General features: G+C 31.3%; 2 protein-coding genes across 2 annotated transcripts in view; one reads left to right on the top strand and one right to left on the bottom strand.

Annotated features, from left to right (window-relative positions):
- LOC114324936 (uncharacterized) overlaps window positions 1-825 on the bottom strand; it is a 28,165-nt gene extending 27,340 nt beyond the window's left edge. The window contains exon 1 of the mRNA XM_028272857.2: window positions 495-825. Coding sequence (XP_028128658.1) covers window positions 495-653 — 159 coding nt within the window. The 5' untranslated portion in view covers window positions 654-825. The remainder of the gene's footprint in view (window positions 1-494) is intronic.
- A 152-nt stretch (window positions 826-977) lies between these two features.
- Window positions 978-22,475, top strand: LOC114324938 (transmembrane emp24 domain-containing protein 6). Its single transcript, XM_028272859.2, has 2 exons — window positions 978-1,438; window positions 14,000-22,475. Exons 1-2 carry the CDS (start codon window positions 1,198-1,200, stop codon window positions 14,455-14,457), a joined length of 699 nt encoding a protein of 232 aa, XP_028128660.1. The 5' UTR covers window positions 978-1,197; the 3' UTR covers window positions 14,458-22,475.
- The last annotated feature ends 1,688 nt before the right edge of the window (window positions 22,476-24,163 follow it).

Raw genomic sequence — 24,163 nt, 5'->3', positions numbered from 1 at the left:
ACACAAAAGCTAAAACGACCACACAGACAAAAGTGCTCATTCGTCACTATTGCACATTGTACTGCTATCTTTAATAAAATATCTAATATTTCAAATACATGCAGGCACAGCCTAATTACAGATTCGCCAGTGTTGATATAAAGTTTGGTGTGCTTTCGTAGTTAATGCATCAAAATATTTGACAAATTCACAATACAATAAAGACTTGTAGGCCCTCTAGTAATAAGGAAATTAAATAATTGTTAGCCGATATTGCACATAAAAGAGGGCATATTTAGATGTTGGTTGATGGACTTAAACTCAAAAACGTTGATTTTCGTGTTTCGCCACTATTGTTCTCACTAGGCGATATCTCCATAGAAGATACAAAACGACTCCTTCATTTTACCCAACAATAAATAACCAAAAATGGTTATTTCTAACTTCCTAATTCTATCAGATAATTTTGTGAGCAAGTTATACCTAATAATTATAGAGAAAAATTCAAAATTTACCTCTAATGGAGTTCTGGCTATGTGTAAACTTGGTGATCGAGGATCCAACTCTGTTTCCACTATTGTTTTAGGAGTTAATATTGGAGTAGAGGGTACACTTCCCTCATGTAAATCTTCTTTTGGAATTTCTTTACCAAATTTACTATTTGGCATCCCCATTTTTAAGAGTATTCAATGGAAATGTAATTAACAGTGTATGTGCAGTGTATTTTTTTCATTTACAAGTTTGATATTTGATAACAGATAAAATGTTTTTTTAAACAAATAAAAACCGTTAAACGACATTTAACGAACGAATATGTCAAATCAAAATAAACGTCCATCCCAGCCCATGTCTACAATCATGGATCACAGAACATTTCTAATGTGTCATATCACCGTCATATTTCGTCGGTGACTGTGATCTTTTTTTATTTTTATATATTCTGCGACCTAAAAAAAAGAAGTGGCCTTCACATTTACGGTTAAATGGTTTATTGTTTACTGACACGTCTTTTAAATTTTAAAAAGTGTAATAAATATACAACAGCAAATAATAAATAATTTACAGCTACAGAATATTAAATTAATAATAACAACAGTCAGAACACACCAAGACTTTTTATAAAATCAAAATATTTTATTTATATTATGAAAGTGAAAGTAAACTTATCCAGCTTATCCTAACCCACAATCCACAATCTAATTCAGTCAAAATTTAAAAATGGGTCTTAGTGCCACGTTACTTTTAGAAATATCTTTTGTGGTCTTGTGTTTCCTCCAATATTCAGTCCAACAAGTTACACCACCGTGGTATGAAAACCTACCAGCAGTTGCTATGGATTATAAAGTTTATATAAATCCTGGAAAGGAAGATTGTTACTTTCAATATGTTAACCCAGGAGCTACCTTCTATGTGAGTTTTCAGGTTGTTAGAGGAGGAGATGGTATGGCAGGGTTTGCAGGTGAGTACCAAGAATGATCAAATTGGCCTTAATTTAAAAACATGACCATATTATGTTTAATATCACATGTTTTGTATATCTTAACATACTAAATTAGATTCAAGTCTAGAAATTGTAATGGTTCGTGAATAATAATACAAGAAAGGTTGTTATCATTCTGAAAAGAAGTATTTCTGAAAAGAAGTATTTTGTATTTAACTGCTACATGCTATGTTCAAACCAATTTATATAGGGCCGGTACTTTCTGTCCCGATTAAACCCCGGTTAGAGGAATTTTGCATACAAATTAATATTAAAATAAACAAAATAATTAAGTTACTTACATATAAGTTTTTTTTGTAAATAGTTGGGGTGCATTTTTTGTAAATGGCATGACAAAATTCCTCTAACCGGGGTTTAATCGGGAGAGAAAGTACCTGCCCTTAGTGTGGCAATTGCATTAAAAAACTTTGAATGAAATGAAAACAATGGCTACTGATCCATGCTATTACTAGTTTATTCACCATTCAAATAAGATCAAAATAAGATACCTTTGTGTTTATCTTCTATCTGGTATTACCATAGTATGCAGTCTACCACAGTATTTCTGCTATAGCTTGTGGTCTACCTGTGCTTCTAAACAATACCATAATCTTTTTTCAGAAGGGCTTTTTCTTTAATAATAATTAGGCTGTATCGTTTTGTAAATAATTAAGTTACCTACATATAAGTTTTTTTTGTAAATAGTTAGGGTGCATTTTTTTGTAAATTATTAGTTCCCTTTCATTTTATATTTATTTTCCTCCAAATTTTTACTTATTACTTGCAAATAAATATTTTTTTGTTCAAGAGTTTTCTTGTATTTCATTATTTTACACAAATCCTTCAGGAATTTTCAGATTATATCGTACACTATAACAGAGCTATATGCACAGGTAGACTGCATCGTCATCAATTTACCAATAATCTATATGGCTTAGAAAAAATATTTCAATTAAGAAATGTAGCTGAGATAATTTAGAAAAAAATCTCGAGATGCTGTAACATCTGCCAGACATATTAAAAATATCTAATCTCAGTTGTACGTTTTATATTTTAGTTATCAAAATCCAATCATAACCAACATAATATATGATAACATGAATGAATCAGAGTAATTTTGTATATTTGTTAATTTTTGTTTAAAAAAAGTTGTTAAAATAAATAAATAAACTTTGTAAGTTGGTGATTTAAAAAAAATGGGAAAATAATAAATAAATAATAAAATTACTTTAAGTATTCAATTTTAAAAATATTTAAAATTTTAAAATACAAAAAACATAGTACAGTAAAACCTCGATAGAACAGACTTTGGATATACTTAACAGAAAAAAAATCAGATCAAATGTAAAAAAAATTGAATGCAAAAAAATATGAAAAATCGAATTCTAGAAGGAAAAACAACAAGGACAGGATCTCGGCACTGCTTTGTGCTAACGCTGATGCATCGCATGGATTGACTGCTATAATTGTTGGTAAATGTCGTAAACCTAGTGTTGTCAAAGATATAATCATCAAAAGGCATAATCTGCCTGTTACATATTATAGCTCTAATAGGGCATGGCTCACCAGAGATATTTTCAAAAATTGGTTCTTAAAGGATTTGTACCTGCAGTGAGAAAATTTCAAGAGAAGAAACTGGTAATACCGCCTAAAGAGGTGAAATGTTTATTGATTTTAGACAAAGTTCCTGCTGATTCCCCTAATATTCTGAAAGTATTCTAAATCCAGAAAATGGCAACTTTAATATGTTTTGCCAAAAAATACATTGCTTATTCAACCTATGAATCAGTGAATAATTTTGTCAACTAAATGAATATATTGCAGAAAGTTTTTAGATACAGAAAAAAAATAGCAAACAAAACTTTATTACTTTTTTTAACTTAGAGATTTGTACACTGTCTAAATACAGTACCTACATAAAAAAAAAAATTTAATTAAAGTTTATTGATTTTAAATCTATTTTTATACAACAGACTTTCGGCTTTAATGGACATCCGTCCGTTATATCGAGGTTTTACTGTATGAAGCTTTGTGCGAGTCTACATAGACCTTGGGTCCACACTTAAAAAAATATTTCCTCCCTCTTGAGACTTTTTTTTTATTCAGTTATTCATGTCGAGTCGGACTATCTAATACAGACAATTTTTGGGAGGTAGGCGTTTCATAAATATAGAGGTTTTTAAAGTTTGGTACGTCCAACAACTGGAGTACCATTAAAAATTTGCAGGACAATATTACCAGTAAATTGTTAGTATTTTTATCAGCCAATCCTGTAAAAGAAATCATCATTTATGACTCCACTGTTGTGCGGAAACATCAATCTACTGTTAAATAATAAGATGATAGAACAAATTTAGAATTATAACTATTTAGGGACAAACATTAATGAAACAAACGATTATACTAAAGAAATCAGAATTAGAATAGAAAAGGCATTCAATAGTATGAAACAAATATTATGTAGCAGAGACCCCGACCTAAATCGAAGCTAGGACAAATAATCCCGGACAAAAAATCCCCACAAATTATCCCCGGACAAAAAATCCCCAGACAAAAAATCCCCACAAATAATCCCTACAAATAATCACCGGACAAATAATCTCCGGACAAAAAATCCCCACCAAATATCCCGGACAAATAATCCTCACAAATTTTTTTGGACAAAATATCCCTACAAAAAATCCCGGACAAAAAATCCCCAAGAAATATTTGTTGCCGAATAGTTCTTTAATGCCTGGTTGCACCAACAGATCTTAAGCTCCAGCTTAGCTAAGCTCTACTTATAGGTAGGGCCTCCTTGAGTATCACTTACGTTGCACCATAATTTTAGATTCTTACCTTATCAATTATATTTATTATTATATTATGGTATTCTTATTGTAATATATTATAATTACATTATATTAATTCTTATGATATTCTCGACTTAAGCTTAAGATCTGTTGGTGCAACCGGGCATAAAGATTTTCCGTGAATGCAATTGACGCAAACGTTTTTCAACCTCAGTGCATGATAGTTATAGCAATCACCATGAAACCTGTTTTGGGCACGAAAATAATGATTAGCAATTAAAATTAAGCATGCATTTTAATTTCGATTACCAAATTTCGAATTGCAATGGTTGAGTTTTTTGGCTGTGGAAATCATATTGTAATTATTCGCTTGAATCTTTTGCTCACCTTGCTTTGAACAACTCTGTTTAAAACATTACCTATTCGTGATGATAACCTGTACCTTTTTGGTTTGATTTTTGGATAAATTTTTATGGATGCACACATATCCTCAATTACCTACGTTTTTTAAAAACCGGATAAAGAATAGTATTGCCCATAAATTTGTTCCTAAAAGCATCAAAAAGTTAAAATAATCAAAAAGCTTTGTATAACTTTCCTCGCGATGCGTGGTTCTGGCATTGGCATTGAAATTAGTGGAAATTTCAATTGTTTTGATATATATATATATATATATATATATATATATATATATATATATATATATATATATATATATATATATAATAACAGGTATATAATATTTGCTGAACAGTTAGGAAACAAGGCTGAAATATTGGGGTAGCAGCAATCTCAAAGAAAACTCTTTATAATAGTTCCAAGCTTTCGAAAATGTTTATTTTCATCATCAGGGAAACTACAATCATAAATAGACAGTATTTAACAAATAGGCTAACTGAAATCAATAATAATTGCTATCTTTGTGTTACCAAAAATCCAGAACACCATAGTTTCCTCTCACTAAACCAGGTGTCGAGGATCCCCAAAAACACAAAAACAACAAAAAATTGTTTTTAGTGAAAGTATTGACTCTGCATTTCTCAGAACAATTTTTTGTTGTTTTTGTGTTTTTGGGGATCCTCGACACCTGGTTTAGTGAGAGGAAACTATGGTGTTCTGGATTTTTGGTAACACAAAGATAGCAATTATTATTGATTTCAGTTAGCCTATTTGTTAAATACTGTCTATTTATGATTGTAGTTTCCCTGATGATGAAAATAAACATTTTCGAAAGCTTGGAACTATTATAAAGAGTTTTCTTTGAGATTGCTGCTACCCCAATATTTCAGCCTTGTTTTGTATATATATATATATATATGTATATATATATATATATATATATATATATATATATATATATATATATATATATATATATATATATATATATATATATATATATATATATATAAACAAATGCAATAGAGAATGCGGAAAAATCCCCTTACGAACAATTCACACATCCACTACGTCGGGCTGGGAAAAATTTTTTGAATAGAATCGAAGATCCAAACACCAGCTCTTAGAAATGTGTTTCGCCCTCTTCAACCTCTATGGGCTCATCGGTGAAGATGAGAGGTTGAATATCTTCAGACACATTCCAATCAAAAAACAACGTTCGAGACCTAGACATAGCAGGAACGTAAATCTACGCCCAACCTGACAATGCCATTCTCAAGTTTTAATTCCCTAATTACTTTAGAGAAAGTAAGATAATGTTTATGAAAAAACAAAAGATGTAGATCTTTGAAACACACTCAGTGATCAAAAGATCCACAGGTACTGGTTTGGACGACCACTCGTACGAAAACAAACAAATGCAATAGAGAATGCGGAAAAATCCCCTTACGAACAATTCACACATCCACTACGTCAGGCTGGGAAAAATTTTTTGAATAGAATCGAAGATCCAAACACCAGCTCTTAGAAATGTGTTTCGCCCTCTTCAACCTCTATGGGCTCATCGGTGAAGATGAGAGGTTGAATATCTTCAGACACATTCCAATCAAAAAACAACATTGATTGGAATGTGTCTGAAGATATTCAACCTCTCATCTTCACCGATGAGCCCATAGAGGTTGAAGAGGGCGAAACACATTTCTAAGAGCTGGTGTTTGGATCTTCGATTCTATTCAAAAAATTTTTCCCAGCCCGACTTAGTGGATGTGTGAATTGTTCGTAAGGGGATTTTTCCGCATTCTCTATTGCATTTGTTTGTTTTCGTACGAGTGGTCGTCCAAACCAGTACCTGTGGATCTTTTGATCACTGAGTGTGTTTCAAAGATCTACATCTTTTGTTTTTTCATAAACATTATCTTACTTTCTCTAAAGTAATTAGGGAATTAAAACATGAGAATGGCATTGTCAGGTTGGGCGTAGATTTACGTTCCTGCTATGTCTAGGTCTCGAATGTTGTTTTTTGATTGGAATGTGTCTGAAGATATTCAACCTCTCATCTTCACCGATGAGCCCATAGAGGTTGAAGAGGGCGAAACACATTTCTAAGAGCTGGTGTTTGGATCTTCGATTCTATTCAAAAAATTTTTCCCAGCCCGACGTAGTGGATGTGTGAATTGTTCGTAAGGGGATTTTTCCGCATTCTCTATTGCATTTGTTTGTTTTCGTACGAGTGGTCGTCCAAACCAGTACCTGTGGATCTTTTGATCACTGAGTGTGTTTCAAAGATCTACATCTTTTGTTTTTTCATATATATATATATATATATATATATATATATATATATATATATATATATATATATATATATATAATCCTAAACCCATTTACCCTAAGGTGTCGGGTGTAATGTCTTTAGTTAGTTGCATGCACAACTTTTCTCCATTGCTTCTTATTCTTTGCTTGGTTTCTTGCTTGTTCTTTGCTGATTCCTCGTGTTTCTAGGATTGAGGTTACATTATCATGAGTTTTGATACATACAAAATCTTATACTGATATATCTGCTCTCATGCACTAAGGCTGAAAAACATTTGCATCGATTGCATTCACGGAAAAACTTTTAGAAGGACTATTCGGCGGCAAAAATTTCTTGGCGATTTTTTGCCCGGGATTTTTTTGTGGGGATATTTTGTCCAAAAAATCTGTGGGGATTATTTGTCCGGGATTTTTTGTGGGGATTATTTGTCCGGATTTGTCTAAATCTTAGAAAACGAGTACTAAAATGTTATGATTTTCTGATCTTTTGTATGATGTGGAGACATGAATTCTTAATAAACAATGTCTCAATAGATTGGAAGCATTTGAAATGTAGACATATCAAAGAATGTTGAGAATATCCTGGACAGAGAGAATAACCAATGAAGAAGTACTAAGAGGAATAAAGGACAGCAGGGAGATACTGGATTCCATCAAAATAAGAAAACTGCAATACTTGGGTTATATAACATGTGGTGACAGATATGAACTCCTAAAATTAATAATCAGACAAGCAAGGGTGGAGGCGAAAAATAAAGGAGGCCAAGGCTCAATTTGGGCTGTAGTGACGTAGAAGAAGAAGAAGAAAATTAATAATGCAGGGAAAGCTTCAAGGAAGGTGCAGCATAGGCAGCTCCGGATAAAGGGGCGGGCGAGCCGGGCAACCGCCCGGGGCGCCGAATTTTGAGGGGCGAAAAATTTTGAGGGATGCTGATATAAAAATAAAATATTTTTTACATTATTTTTTTGAAGTTATACTTCTTTATCGGCGATAGAGGGTGAATTTTTATATGTTAAAACCTATCAGCCCGGCGCATGCACATTATAACTTTGTTCTGATTGGATGTTCAAATGACATGTCAAAAATTATTCCAAATGGCGGCTGTGGCACAGCTGTACACTAGGTTCGCTTTCAAGATGCAGTAGAAATAGAAATAAACAAACCAAGACACGTTAAATGCCACTAGGAGCACAACCGGATCATAATTTACAATGTATATACATTGTACATTCCAAATCATGATTTCCAAAGTTTATACATTGTAAATTATGATTCGGAAGTGCTCCTAGTAGCATTTAACGTGTCTTGGTTTGTTTATTTTCTACTGCATCTTGAAAGCGAACCTAGTGTAGTTTGATTATTTATGGTTGTTGCGTTTTGAAATTTGTGTGAAAAGAAACAAAGTTAGTTAATAGTTATACTGCCTTTTTAAATAGTTTTCATATACCTATATTTTTGGACTTTTGGACTATTTTGGACAAGGAAATCTCATTCTAATTTGGAAAGTAGTTTTTATTATAATCATATTGTAATTAAACATTTGGATTAGGTTGGAATACATACATTTATTTTCTCAAGAATGGGGATTTTAGAGAGAAATCCCAAATTAGGTCCGATTTTTATTTTTAAATTATGATATTTTGGCGTAGATTTATTTATCTAGTAGGTATGTAATGCTTTGATTTACATATTTAATTTGATTACCAACAAAAGTTCTACCAATTTTCATCTAATATATTGTTTTCTTACTGTTTTGTTATTTAATATTTTCTTCCACAAAATTTAAACTACATAATTTAATTACATATATATTTAAAACAACTGTCAAACAGTAAAACGTTCAGTTACCCTATTTTTCCACATGAGAAATAATGTGGGATTGGACGAGTGAGTCTAGGCTTCGATTACGAATCAAAGCGGCATGAAGTTCACGGGTTCGATTCCCGATGCAAGTTTTTATTTTTTTTATTTTTTTTTCCATTTTATGATTGTAAGTATATTTGTTATATAATTTTTTTTTTCAGAGAATGCGTATTTAAAATTTTTGCCAAGAATTATTATCGTTCAGAAATAATTTTTTCTTTGTGGCATTTTTCAATGTGTTTGTGTGCGTTTTATTCTTTAATTTTTTTAAATTTTTGGTATTGTCTTAAAAATCACATAATATGTAGTAGGAGTATAACTTCTTACGTGCGTACAAAAGTACACACACATTCTTTTTTATAACTTTGAGCATTATTCCTAAGACATGATTGAATAATAATTTTAATAATAAGAAAACTATTGCTAGCTATAATCAGAATCAATAACTCAAAAAAAGAATAATAGACAAAAACAAAAATTTTCTAATCAATGTAATGCAACCTTAGAATTTTTATCGCCCATACAATATTAATGCAGACTAAAAATGTTTTTTACGATCTAAAAAGTTTGTTCAGTTTTTAAAAGGACATTTTTGTCACGTACCTATCATTTATGGTAACAATGTAAATACATACAAAAAAAATTTACAAAGATCAAATTTATGAATAGTCAGGGATATTATAATACTGGCGCTTGTATATGTCAGAGATGCTCAATGGTTAAAGTTAAATAATTTTGTCTTTCTGTTCTGTAAACTTCCGTTAACAAGACTGGTGTGTGCCCGTGGGTGTGTAATAATTAAAGTGAAATAAAACAAAGATTTGTTAGATATTGAGAATTTGTGGTATTGTGGTATTAATTAGTTTTTTTTTATTTTTACGTTATATAAATTTCGGTAAGTAGGTATCGACGTAAAAAAATATATAAAATTTATGGTAGGAAAGATAATATTAAATTGTACATTGTCAGGAGGTAAACAGAATTTTGAACATAAGTGATTTTTTAAAATTATTATTCTCATCCGTGTTAGTAAATAAATTTACCTATTCTTTCATTTAAAAGTGATTTATTTCTTCTTTTGACAACTGTTTCTGCCAATAAACTGGGTATAAACGAATTAGAAATGACAAGTTCTTTTTCATATGAATATATTATAGAAACTTATTTCGAATACTTTGTAAGTTAAGATGTTTTATTTTTTGCATAAATACGGCGCGTTGCATGAAAAAAAGGAAAGATCAATTTTTGTATCACAAATTAAACAAAGAATTCCAAAATGATATTTTATTTGAAATATCTCAGTGGCGTACTTTTTTTAATTTCAGACCATTACCCGTATTCGCGCCAAACGGTAGATATAAAATTCTTAATTTTATGTCAAAAAATGCTCAATAATTATCTCTTAAAACCCATTAAATTTCATTTGCATATCTCAACCGGTTTTAGAGCACTAAATAAATAGTCAGTTTGTAAGAAAAATTTCAACACCTCCTATCTCGGAAACGAAGCATTTGCGGACATACGTTTATGGAAACTGTCATTATTTTTTCATGTAGCCCTTAAACTTTGTCGCACTTATTTAGAAATACCCTGCATATTACCATAGCCACCTTTACTTTACAAGCCATGAAGAGAAAAAGGCAACGTCGCAATTGATGACGTCCGTAGTCCGACTTTCGGACTACCGCTTTCGAAACTACGATTTTAAAGTACAAATTCTGGTAAAATTTATAGTATTTTTTGAGTCTAATAAGAAAATATTATTAATTAGAAGTTTGTACAAAATAATATTAAAAGTAATTCCTTGTAAGTAACGTTTATTATACAAAAAAAAGCAATAACAAGAATATAAACGGGATTCATTTTTTTCGAATCCTAAGAAAACTAATAAGTATTTTTGAAAAATTTAAACGCAGAATGAAAGATTACGTTAGGACCGACGGCCGAAAGTCCCTGAAAACTTCTGTGTTTATGTTAATAAGTTACAGGGGTGAAAAATTAAGAAAATTTAATGTAATTTTTAGTTTCAAATATGTCATTAAAAAAAACATTTTATTCATTCTAAGGGACTTTCTGCCCTCGGCAATAAAGTAATCTTTCATTCTGCGTTTAAATTTTTCAAAAATACTTATTAGTTTTCTCAGGATTCGAAAAAAATTATTACATTTAAAATAAAGGCGTCAAAATTTTACATTTTGTTCCTTTCCACTTAAAGTTTGTCGCACTTATTTAGAAACACCCTCAATTGATAAAGAACAAATCTAGTTGTTAAACATAAGCGAATTAATCAAAAAAACAGAATGTTAAGAAAACCGGAGTCTATAGTTGGGTTTTAATTTCAGTATTTTATAAATGCCCGGTACACCATAAAAATTTAACTGGTTAGCAACAATATTATTACAGCGGTATTGTAAAAGAATTAGGCTATAACATATTAAAAAATCACTTAAATCTGCCAACAGATTTAGGAAATATAAGACATTAAAAATGACAAAATTTTTAAGTGGACGGATTTCTATATGCACGCATGTTTATATAAAAATATATTATATTGAACTAAAATCATCTTAATAACATACCTTTAAATGTTCTTTATAATTTAGAGCACGAAATATTGTAAAATATTTCAGTTTCTTTGTAAATACAGTGAAAATTATTTAAAAACAAATTAGAACTGTCAGAATTAATCGGTCTACCAATAGATGTTGCCAAATTTCAACTTCATGGCTTGTTAAGTAAAGGTGGCTATGATATTACTAAAGATTTAGCAGTTTTCACTGTATTGAATTAAAGGGACTGCATATTCTATTATCCATTTTGATAGCTACTTTTATTACTCTTATTAATATTCGTGGAACTTCGATGTCATCCATTGCTTTCCATAGTTTGGTTCTGAGTATCGAATCATAGTCCTACTCATTATATAAGATAAATAAAAAATTAATGAATGATTTTAATTGAATTTAGATTTAGATGATTGTAAGGCCAAGGATATGATAGTGGCTCTATGAATGGATAAAATATAGGTGTACAAGCTCGTGTTTGCAAATACTATCGTCCTGCTTTTTTTTATGCCATATGGATGCCACTCCCTCAATTTAGTCATTGGGGATGCAGCTATATCTTGCGCACAATCAACATCTTTTTGGTATTGTACAACATTATTAACATTTTTTTCTGCTTGTTGACAATGTGCATTTATCCTTCTAGGGATCTTCTAGGGAATCTTTTATCTAGCTCCTTCGTCGTTTGAACTTCCTTATGCTATGTCATATGTTGGATCTGGATCAGTTATAAATAATAACTATTGTACTATTTTTTAAATAAATAAATATTTTCACAGAGCTGTTTATAGAGAAATTTTGATTTTCTTGCCTTTTCTTCTATTTTTTATATTCGCCGTAAATTTGTAGGTATATTCTTGTATGAAAGGGCGCCAAATTTTATTTTGCCCGGGGCGCTCAAAACCCTAGAACCGGCCCTGAGCATAGGTAGAAGAAAAATGTCCTGACTGAGAAATCTCAGAGAATGGTTTGGATGTAGCTCAACTGAACTCTTTAAGGCTGTAGTGTGAAAAGTTAGAATAGCAATGATGATGGCCAACCGTCGGCACGGAGATGGTACTTACAGAAGCAGTTGTTCTGTGCGGAGAGAGTCATGAAATTTATACCCTCTCAGTTAGTGTTGGAAAATTCTCGAGAATGAAAAATCGGAGAATATTCTCGAGAATATTCCCGAGAATATTCTCGATATGGAGAATTTTCTGAGAATGAACCCTATGACGCGCTTAGAGATTTTGTTAAAGATGAAATAGGATATTAAAATCATGAAATTATATGAGACAAAACAACAGTGTTCTTTATATTATATAAAAATACAAAAACACAGAAAACGCAAAATTTATTTGATAAAAAAATTTTATTCTTCTTAACAGCAAATAATGGATGTGGTGATCTAATCTGAAAAAGATGAGGCCTCAGATTCAGAATCTGTTTCTATCATTAGCTCATCCTGGTCATCTATAATCTGCATTGCAATGTACTGATTAGTTGTGGGATTTTGTTTTTCACGAGTGGCCAGCTCAGTCATGGATTGGTCTACGTCTAACAATTTTAAATTGTGAGCAATAAAAGTTACCTTACCAGCCCGTTCAGCAGTAAACTGGTTTCTTTTAGAGGAGTGGATAAAAACATAAGTACTGAAACTTCAGTCGCTGCACTGGATGAAGGCATGCTTAATATATCAACTGCTATTTTAGTTAATTTTGTTCCGAAACATGTACCTGTTCATCATATGATTGGGTCTAGTTTTTCAATTGATTTTACATCGTATAGTTTTCCAAAAAAATCCCTCCTTGGACCAATAAACTGCCAAATCTGCCATTATTTCGCCAAGTCATCACCATATTTTAAAGTTGCTAAATTATCTATAAACTCAGTTCCCTCAATTTGTTCTTCTCTGCTTAAATAAACGCCATTGCTGTAAACACCCTAGCTAGTGGTTCATGGGATTCCCCAGCCCCGGCTTCTTCGATTTTCGGGGATTTTATCAAAAATCTCGTGATTCCCCGGCCGACCAAAGTGAAAAAGCATTTCATGAGTGTAGCGGCAAGTAGGTGTTTGGGATTTAAGAATAATAATGTTTGAAATGCAAAAAATATACTAGGTGAATTTTCAAAAACAATATACATTTTTTTTAAATTATAATAATTTGACCCATATCTAGTTTTTATTTTTATTTCGGTTTTTGTAAATATAGAAAATTCTCGCCGAGAATATTCTCGTTTCTTACATCACTACCCTCAGCAGAATTTTGCAGGATTGTTTGATAAAAATATGTACAATTATTAACTGGTAATATTGCAAAACAAATTGTTAAGGGTGCTCCAGTTGTCATACGCACAAAGTTTAGGAGCCTCTATATTTACGAAACGCTCCCTCCCAAAAAATTTTCCGTATCAGAAAGGTTGTCCAACTCGACATGGATTACTGAATAAAAGTCTCATGAGGGAGGTAGTACATTTTTTTTAAGTGTGGGCTCAAGACCTAACAGTATAGCCTACTGTATCACTTTTTTCCTACCAAATCAATGGTATTGATTTATATTTTTTGTGATAACCTAGCTATTTTCTGTATTATAATGAAATAGTTGAAACATTTGTTTTATTTTTAGTTAGACATCCTAATGGACAAATAGTTCATCCATACCAATGGCAAGCAAGTAGTGAATATCAAGATCAGCAGTCAGTAGGAGGCTATTACTCAGTATGTATTGATAATCAATTTTCAAGATTTGCAGGAAAATTGGTTAACATTTACATGACAGTGGTGCGGTATGATTTATGGGAATCATACACAAAAGAAATAGAATCTCTTAACATGAATATGGAGAATTTCACCTCAACTATTGTCCAAGTTGAAATGAATATCAACAACATGCTCCAATATCAACATCATTCAAGAGCACGGGAAGCTTGGGACTTTAATTTACTAAAGGATAACAATTCATATGTAATAAGGTGGTCAATTATTCAAATTATTGTCATTTTCGCAACAACATGTATTCAAATTTACTTTGTTCGAAAACTATTTGACATTAAAACAGGAGGCTCAAGTAGATCAAGAATTTAATTTTAAATAAAACTTTATTTTTCATGTTATTGAAGGCTGAAAATCATTTGAACTTTGATTCAAAGAATCAATTTCTAAAGCAGTCATTTTAGCTGTGCATTTACTATCTTCATCATATTTGATTACATTCCCTTCAGTGGCTTCACATATACTATTTCCTTACAGTTCGGCAATTCTTCAATATTAATCTAAGAAATGAAAGTCTAGTACAATTAATTTTTGAATTTTCTTTCAACATTTTTGATAATAATTAAAAAACAATTTATATTATTTACATTAAATTTAGACCAACTTATGCTCTAAGTGTCCATTTTTTTTATAAAATATTAAATTACATAATAGCTATTAAATACTATACTTGACAGATTTCAATTTTTGGCCACAAAATTCTTTCATTCCTATGAATTCTTCCCAGCATTTTTTATTTTCTTGAATAACTAATTTTCTGATTTACCATTTAGATCAGTTTGGTGAATTTATATTTTTTTGTATAAATTTTTCTCCTAACTCCCATGCACTCAATTAGGTGAAGTTTCACTTTCATACTGGGATATCATCATGTAAAGATGGAAAACATAATACATTGCGAAGTAAAAAGAGATGAAACTATTAGAGGTGGAAATTATCGATATATAAACGTATAAATTAACATTACATTACATAGTTTCCCACCTTTAGACGTGTCGGAGGAGTATGACAACTGTCACTGTGACAGGAAAATTTTATAAATACTCCTCACAGACGCCTAAAGGTGGGAAACTACGTAATGTAATGTTAATTTATACGTTTATATCGATAAATTTCACCTGTACTAGTTTCATCTCTTTTTATTCCACGATGTATTATGTTTTCCATCTTTTGCTTTATTTTGCCGGTTATTAGCGCGCTTATCACTATATATACATAATATATAATATACAAGTGTGTTAATTTTTAAATAGGGAACTTGCATAAAATTTTAAATTCGAAAAAAACGGTATCAATCACAACAGAACATAATTTAGAACCTGTATCAAAGATAAAAAAGTTTTGTTTGTCTTTCGTTTGGCCCCTAAAGACGACTAAAAATTCAAACCAGCCTTATACCAGCCACCCCAAAACGCGTCGTGACGTCACAGGGTTGTATGTTTACATTCTACACCAATTGTATATTTAATTTTAAATTAGACATTATAAACGTCAGTAAAAAATACGGTTATGTGACGTTAAAAGTGTTTTTGATCGTTTGAACTATTCATAGAAAATTTGTACTTTTACAAAATGGTTTTATTTTCAATAGTAAACCTTCTTTCCTTTTCTTCAAAAACTGTATCAAACTCCAATCTCAACAAACTGGTATATATTATTACAACGACATACGATAAATGTCATTAGAATATAAATATTTTTCCTTTATTCCCCGACGACGTGCTGAAAAAATACCCAAGTAGGTGGAGGCCAATAAACTAAAGAAATAGAAGAAGAATATACGTAAATATAACCATAAACAGAACCACATAGCTAAGCTCTGTGACGTCACGGGTCGTTTGAACTATTTTAAGCTAAAGAAGACTTTAAATTTGTACTTCTAAGTTATTATGAGTTTTTGAAGCGTGAAATTTTGTAAATCTCATTTTTATACAAAACTGAACATTATTATGTAATCAAAAAAAATGTGCAAGTTCCCTATTAGGCATAGGTACTGACAACTCTGAATCCCCACTTTCAGGATTCACATTTGTGATTCGACAGCTGATACTTTGACAATTAGTAAATATTGTAGCTGGGTTTCATTCGATGAAATAATTCAATTGCATTCTTCTTTGCTTTCTATCATCCATTTTTGGACATATACCTCTCCTAACTCTTTCCATTGATCTGTATCTTGAGCAGCATACTTACAAATTGTTCCATTCCATGTCACCCGCTTAAATTTTGTGTGTTATTCGTAAATATTTGACCTCATTCTGTGACAGTTTCTCCATACAGAGCGGGCATCCAGATGTAATCTACTTAGGTTCCGTCTCCTTCTTCTAAGTTATTTTATTTATTAGTGAACGTATTATTAAAAATGTATTGTTCTTTAATATTGAGTACTTTCGATAATTGTCAATATTACTATTTTAATTATTTCCCTAAACTCTGAACATATTTAACATCATTATTAGAAAATAAATACTTCCGAAGGCTCCGAAACCTTCGTCAATGGACTGGCCTATCAGCAGATCAACTATTACATGCCGCACAAGATCGAGAACGATATCGGCAAATTGTCATAGAAGCTGCCCACGTCTAAAATTTGGGCACGGTACTTAAAGAAGAAGATTAGAAAATAATTTTTAAAATAGTAATATGCATGCTAACTTGTGTATGTACTTTATGCCTAATCCTAAAATTAACGCTCTATATAACATATATGCACTTGGGTTTGGTTATTTCAACGTTTTAATCTTTTACTTTAGTAGTTATTATGGCCATATATTTCATTTTTTTATAGTACAACTCCTTTATTTAATTATATCAATGGTGTTATCTAGTTGTATTAAGAGATAAATTTCTACTCCCATACTTATAAATTTCTGGTGTCTTGCCCTTTAAAAGCCTTATGGACTGGTACAGTAGTACACTGATTCTACTAGAAAAAATTTTACGCATTCCATTTTATTTTACTTATTGCATTTTTCTAAATCCATTTTGCATATTTTGTTATTTTAGTGCCACATTTTTTTTATATATCTTTTGAGGTATATAATTTTAGAACTAGTTTCAGTAAGGTATTCATCAGATTTCTGTACCTGAATTTATCTATTCATTTTAGAAATTATTAGGTACTGGGAATTTCTTCTGCCACTTAAATAGATAGCTAACTTCATGCTTGTAACATTTGATATTATTTTGATGAGTGTGTGTTTATATTCTTGTTGACCATCCGCATGCTTTTTCTAGGTTTCTATTTTTAATTTTTTATGGTTGTGTTATCATTCCTGCCGTTTAAACTTCTTCTGTGGTATGTGTATCTATAAGAAATCTTCGCTTTTATACCAGCGGTATAATAATGTTCAACAATATTATAGAATATGTCAAAATCTTATTGAATATAATTATCATAGGTACTTAGGAACAAATTAATATAGAAGAAAACTACACTTTTGCTACTTTATAATAATTAAGCATACATAACTGATCTCTGACAAAAAAAAATTAAAAAGGGTCTTTTAAATTCAGTACCTTTCTTGTTGGTCACATAATAAATAAGATCAAGAGGAACAGATTAGAGCAAGGATTGGTATAGTAATTGTGTTATTAAATTTGAACCCAGTTTTTATACTTAAATCATGTCATGTTCAAATCTTATTTAAAAAAATCTTGTTAAGTTGTGCCAATCTCTTAAGAATTTGTTGTTCGATTTAACTCAGCATCACTATTACCATAGGAGATGCGCGATTCTATTTATACACACAAATGTGTATGTGAAACAGAAGTAATACGAGACTGTTATTTAGTTCTCCTAATTATTACAGAAACAAAAACATGTTTTGGTGCTGAATAAATAATGAATACAATTTTTTACTATTTAAGGTACGCGCGCACTTGATTGAACCGGTCGGCAACGAAACTCGCAGCTAGAGCCCGGTATGTAATTCCGGGCTCTAGCTGTGCGGTCCAGAATATGGATCCAGAATTTATTATTAGTTTGTAGTGAGAGGAAGAGGTACAACAAAATACACTACAAGGAAGCGCAATAAAAGGTTGCATGAAATTGTAAAAAGCGAAATACTGAAAGTAAGTTTGCTACTTTATTTTCTTGATTTAATCGATAACCAAGACAAGTTTATCAATACTTCAGCGTGAATTATAAAAAATATCAAGAACTTTTATAATAATAGTTTCTCTTCCTTGCTTGTCTTTCCCAGTTGGTCACTTTTAATCTTCTGATATTTTCCTGCATTTCGCTTTCTATCTTGACCTTGGTCTTTCTATTCTCTTCTTTCCTGCTGTTGCACTAGTTAGGAGGCACGTTGGTATCCTGGTATCGTTTGTTCGATTTTATAACTCACAATTCTCCGAAAACTAATATTGCCCTGCAAGATACCAGACACATGGAGAAACAGCATAATGATACCAATGTTCAAGAAAGGAGACAAAGAAGACCCCAACAATTATAGAGGTATAAATTTACTGAACACCGCACTTAAGCTAACTACAAAAGTCCTAACCAACAAAATCAATAAACTAACAACTTTATCAGATGAATAACAAGGATTCAGATCCGGAAGATCCTGCGTAGACGCCATATTTGTACTGAGACAAATCACAGAAAAGGCCATTGAGTACAATAAACCAGCGTATCTATGTTTTATAGACCTGACAAAGGCTTTCGATCGCATCCAAGTCGAAGACGTCTTACATTTACTGTATAGAAGAAACATACCAATCAATATTATACAAACCATCGAAAACATATATTTTCATAATCTAATACAGGCAAAGATAAATGGAAAATTAACGCAGTTTATACCAGTACAAAGCGGAGTCAGACAAGGTGACTCATTAAGCCCACTGCTCTTTAATATAATAATGGACGAAATAATAGAAGCAGTACGTAAAGGTCATGGTTACAGAATGGGGAATAAAGAAATCCAAATATTATGTTATGCAGACGACGCCGCAATAATCGCCGAGACAGAAGACGATCTCCAAAGATTAACACACATCTTCAATACAACAGCCATGAAATACAATATGATAATATCAGCAGAAAAAACCAAATGTATGACAACATCTAAATACCCACTACGATGTAAAATCAAAATTCATGGGAAAATAATAAAGCAGGAAGCAAGGTTTAGATATCTGGGAATATATATAACCAGTTACGGAGATGTTGAAGAGGAAGTACGACAACAAAGCTTAAAAGCAAGTAAAGCGGCTGGATCTCTTTATAACACAATCTGGAAGAACAAACACCTAAGACAAGACACAAACACAAAAGCAAGAATCTATAAAACAGCAATTAGACCTATATTGACATACACGGCGAAGACAAGACCTGACACATCTAAAACGAGACGACTACTAGAAACAAGAGAGATGCAAATACTCCGACGAATATCAGGGAAAAGTCTATTGGGTAGGGAGAGAAGCGAAAACATAAGAAGATCATGCAATGTAGAAGACATAAATGGATGGGTGACAAAACGGAAACAGGAGTGGAACGAACACATTAATAAAATGGCAGAGGATAGGATAGTACGAATAGCACGAGATAAGTCACTAAATGGACGAAGAAGTATTGGCAGGCCAAGAAAAAGATGGTGCGATAACTTAAACAATTTAGGCGGCTAATATTGAAGAAGAAACAGGCTTTAAAGGCTACATACAAGAAGGCAGAAAAAGAAGACAATTATCCGAAAAATCAAAGTTTATTGTGAAGCAAGAATCGATATATGACCAGGACCCATCAAGAACTCTTATAGTGTAAAAACTGATCTCAAGAAACAGGATACATTTAAAAACTCTATTGCACGGAAAATATTCGATTCTGAGTTTTCGGTGTGAGTCGATGTCTTACGTTTCCGTAAAGTGCGCGCTGATTCATTTGAAAACTTAATCATTGAAAAATTAATAATTTCTGATCGCCGTGGTGCGTTCCGTTGCCGGTCGGCTCAGTCAATCTTTTTGTGCGCAAATCTTTAAGGGAAGGAGGGGGGTATGGTTTGAAAATTTTGATTTTTTATTATTCTAAATGAAAGTAGGTACATAACATATAGAATATTTGAAAATTTCAGACTGATCAGATCAAAATTACCGGAAATAAAGCATGTTGAATATACAGCAGCTGCGCGCCAGTGTGCTTGAGCGTAGCGAAAAACGTTCAACAGCTGTTCCTCTTTACTTTTGTAAATTACTCCGCGATTCAAAAACATTCCGGTGTGAATCACTTTACGATTTGACAGGAAAAAAATTGAAAATAAAGTTGTAAAAACTTTAAACGCGTTTTTCTTAAAACTGCCTTTTTTTTTCAAAGGCGGTGGATATTGTAACTCAAAAACAACTTAACCGATCTACCTGAAATTTTGCATAGATTCTCTTTAGACATTTCGTGAGGTAACGCTGCCGAGATATTTTTTGTTTTGTGCTTATTTTTTTGTCCTCGACACCTTCCGGTATAAGAGGAACATCGATTATGTATGTATGTAAGAGGAACATCGGTTATGTTTGTATATATGCTAGTTTTTTGATAAAAATGTGTTGATTTTCACCCCTTTTACAAAAAATTTCGATATTTTGATTTCTGAGTGATGCCAAAAACTCAAAAATCGTTAAAACTAAAAACTGGACAGCGTTACCTCGAGAAACTCATACGCTAATTAAATATTTTTGAATTTTTTGTTTCTCATGATGTGCTTGAAATCTTGATTTCAAACAACCATACTCCCCTTACGTGAAATTTTTTATAAACTTAAGAAACAATAATTTAACCACACGTTGCCACCTCTAGGTTTAATTCTTGGCATGTCAATCAGAAAATATATGTGTTAATAAATCTCTATGGCCGGTTTCACCAACGACAAATAGCATTTTATTCTATGAATAAAGTTATTTGACCAATAAACTGACATTTCTCCATTTTACTAACGTCACATAAGACTTATTTTAGTTATTTATGAAATAAATACTTACTCTTCGAATAAATTGGGAAGATAATCTGGCTATAAATATTTTTAAGAAAGTGAATTCGCCAGTTTTACTTTAAATTATCAAAATTATATTGAAACATAATATAAATTCATTGATTTATTTGTTGTTGGTGAAACCGGACCGTTTAGTAACGTTTAGTATCGTTTAGTAACGAATATGTAACTATATTGTTATTTGATGTTTGTGTTTGTCCATCGTCCATTTTAATTTATTAATAAGTTTAATAATATTAGAAATACTTTATTTTGAAAATATATATTTTTATAACGTCCTATACAACGGTATTGTATTTATATGTTATGTACTGTAAATTGAATTTATGAAATACATAATTTACCACGTGGAACATGTTTTCAAATGTTGTGAGTCAAAATGGATCTGAGTGTATATTTTGTACTGTATTTGATAAGTTATAAATATAAAATAATATCATATATACAGCGTATTTCATTAAGAATTTTCGTAATAAATCTTCGTATTTTGTGCTAAGGTTTCTTCAGTTAATATATGGACAATTCTTACTGAAACGTATATATATATATATATATATATATATATATATATATATATATATATATATATATATAGGTACACGAACATAATGTTGGAACAAGCAGTAGTTCTGCGAATAAAATGCCAATTTACCGAAATTCTTTTATTTATTCATTTTTTTAATTGTAATTATGAAATTGGCAAAAATTTTTAGGTTAACAGTTTATTTATAGATTTTATGTTGATTACTATTTAATTAATTGTTTGATAACCGAATAAAGAAACAGAATCACCCTGTATATGCTATTCTCATACATTTTGAGAAAATCGTTAATTGCATCGAAAATATTCTTCTGATTTTCCTTTCTTAGCTCTTATTCTTGGGAACTGAAGTTTCTATCCGTTCTGCATTTGCATGATATTCAAAAAATGCAGTCAACTATAAAATGATTGTCAAATACTGATTATGACAAATACTACAAGGTTTTCATACGAATGCCCCACTGACGTAGTTCTTCCTCTATTACACCTAGTTTTCCCAATCAGTTCTTCTAACATAAACTAACCAAAAAATTTGAGCATTTAATCAGTAAATATTGAGTTGTTTATTAGTATTGTACCTACTGTAATTATGATGTCATATTATTTATCAAATACAGTGCAGCAATTTTGATGAAATATATATTTTTATAACGTATATATAAGGTAATTGAAAACTAATTAAATATTTTTGTTTAAAAGGGAATTTTGTTGTAATATTTTTTTATCTTAAATTCTATTTAATATTTTACTAAATAATTTATATTTGTATTCATGCTGTTTTAGAAATATAAATTTTTGTTATATCCTTTGCTGTAACGTTATTTCCCTTTTTTATGGAAGCCATCTATTGTAAACTGGTCGTACTACAGGCTTATTGTACATCTTCCACTCCTTTATGATACCCATTTATGATATTAATGGGGACTTAATATGGTGGTTCTGAGACTGCTCATGTTAATGGATCAGGAGTCTTTGGGCAGGCATGTAAGTATAATTACTCTTACAGCCTAGGTCAACATATACAACTGTGTTCCAGCCCAGGCTGAAGTTTTTGCTTTGGTGGCGTGCATTGATGAAATCATTGATAGTGCAGTCATTGAAGCTTTTTAGCTCAGAAATTTTTTACTATGAACCGATTTACATGGAATTTTGGAATTAGGGTTATCCTACCCTTAACTTCAAAAGTGATATTGACCCGAACTCCGTTTTCACCCTGGGGGTGGTTGCCACCCCTTTTCGGTGGTGGAATTTTTTTTTTTAAAATAACCTCAGATATCGATGGAAGACCTAATTTTAAGCAAAAAATGTTCTATAAAGTTTTTTTTTAAAATCCCAATACCTTTCAAGTTATTGGCAATTGAAAATTCGGAATTTTCTGACGATTTGACGATTTTCAACAGTTTTTTGCAAATATCTCCAAAAATATGCATTTTAACGATAATACTATAATGAACAAATATTGTAGCAGGTAAAAAAATCAACAAATTGGTTTTTTAAAGAGTGTTCTAAGCAGTGCCGGTTTAACCTAACTTCGGGCCCTGGGCGCAGAATATTTAGGGGCCCCCTTAATTGCTATTCGTTGTCAGATTTTTTTACAAGAAAACACATTCATGTATTTATACCCGTAAAATCCATACACAATTTTTAGCAAACAAGAAGAATAGCAAACGTAAAAATATTCCAAAAAATGTATAAAAAAAAACAGAAAGGTACACAAAACACATGACAAGCAAAAAAATATATTCTAAAAAATACATATGACAAAAATTAAATCACTTTTTTGCTTGATTAGGCATTAGGCATCAGTAGTAGTTCGACCGCCGTTGAGTGAACACGTATGTTGACCTGCTGTGTTACTGTTAATTAACCAAGTGTTGTTAATATATTATTATTCGAACTTTTTCAATCTTCTTCTAAAAAAGTTAAAAGTATCTACTAAATTTTCACTTAATTTTTTCTTTTTCGACAATCAGCATCGTTTCCTTGTAAAATATGCCATTAACCAGGGAACAGCAACTTGAAATAAGAAGTGCGGCCGACGTATCTATTAAACAACTTTGTCAAGATCAAACTTTTATTAAATCCATCGTCGATAGTGTTTCTGCTGGTATAGTGCAAATTTTAAATAGCAAACTTGATGTTTATGAGAAAAAGATCGACGACCTAAAAACTGAAATAACAAAAATAAAAACTGACCACGAAGTCGAAATACAGACAATTAAGGCAAGCCTAATTGACTTAAACAAAAAAGGGGATTCCTTCGATATGATAAAAATAACGACAGAGTTGAACCAAATTAAAAGAAAAGAGTAATATTTTAATATTTGGTGTTCCTGAAACTGAAATTCATTTGCAAGCTTATATTGAAAATATGTTTACAACTATATCAATGAATCGAAATCCGCAATTAAATGGTTTACATGTTTCCCGTTTAGGTCTACAACCGTCAGCCAACTCAAATAAATGTCGTCCAATTAAAGTTACGTTTCCG

Source organism: Diabrotica virgifera, chromosome 4 (assembly GCF_917563875.1).
Source record: "Diabrotica virgifera virgifera chromosome 4, PGI_DIABVI_V3a".
Taxonomy (NCBI): Eukaryota; Metazoa; Arthropoda; class Insecta; order Coleoptera; family Chrysomelidae; genus Diabrotica; species Diabrotica virgifera.
The sequence above is the reverse complement of the archived record's forward strand: the minus strand, read 5'-3'. Positions and strand labels throughout refer to the sequence as shown.

Bases quoted from the DNA above. Each gene is read 5' to 3' on its own strand.
- LOC114324938 (XM_028272859.2), top strand. From the start codon at position 1,198: ATGGGTCTTAGTGCCACGTTACTTTTAGAAATATCTTTTGTGGTCTTG. The intron at 1,439-13,999 runs GTGAGTACCAAG...TTTTATTTTTAG, and splicing joins TGGTATGGCAGGGTTTGCAG to TTAGACATCCTAATGGACAA.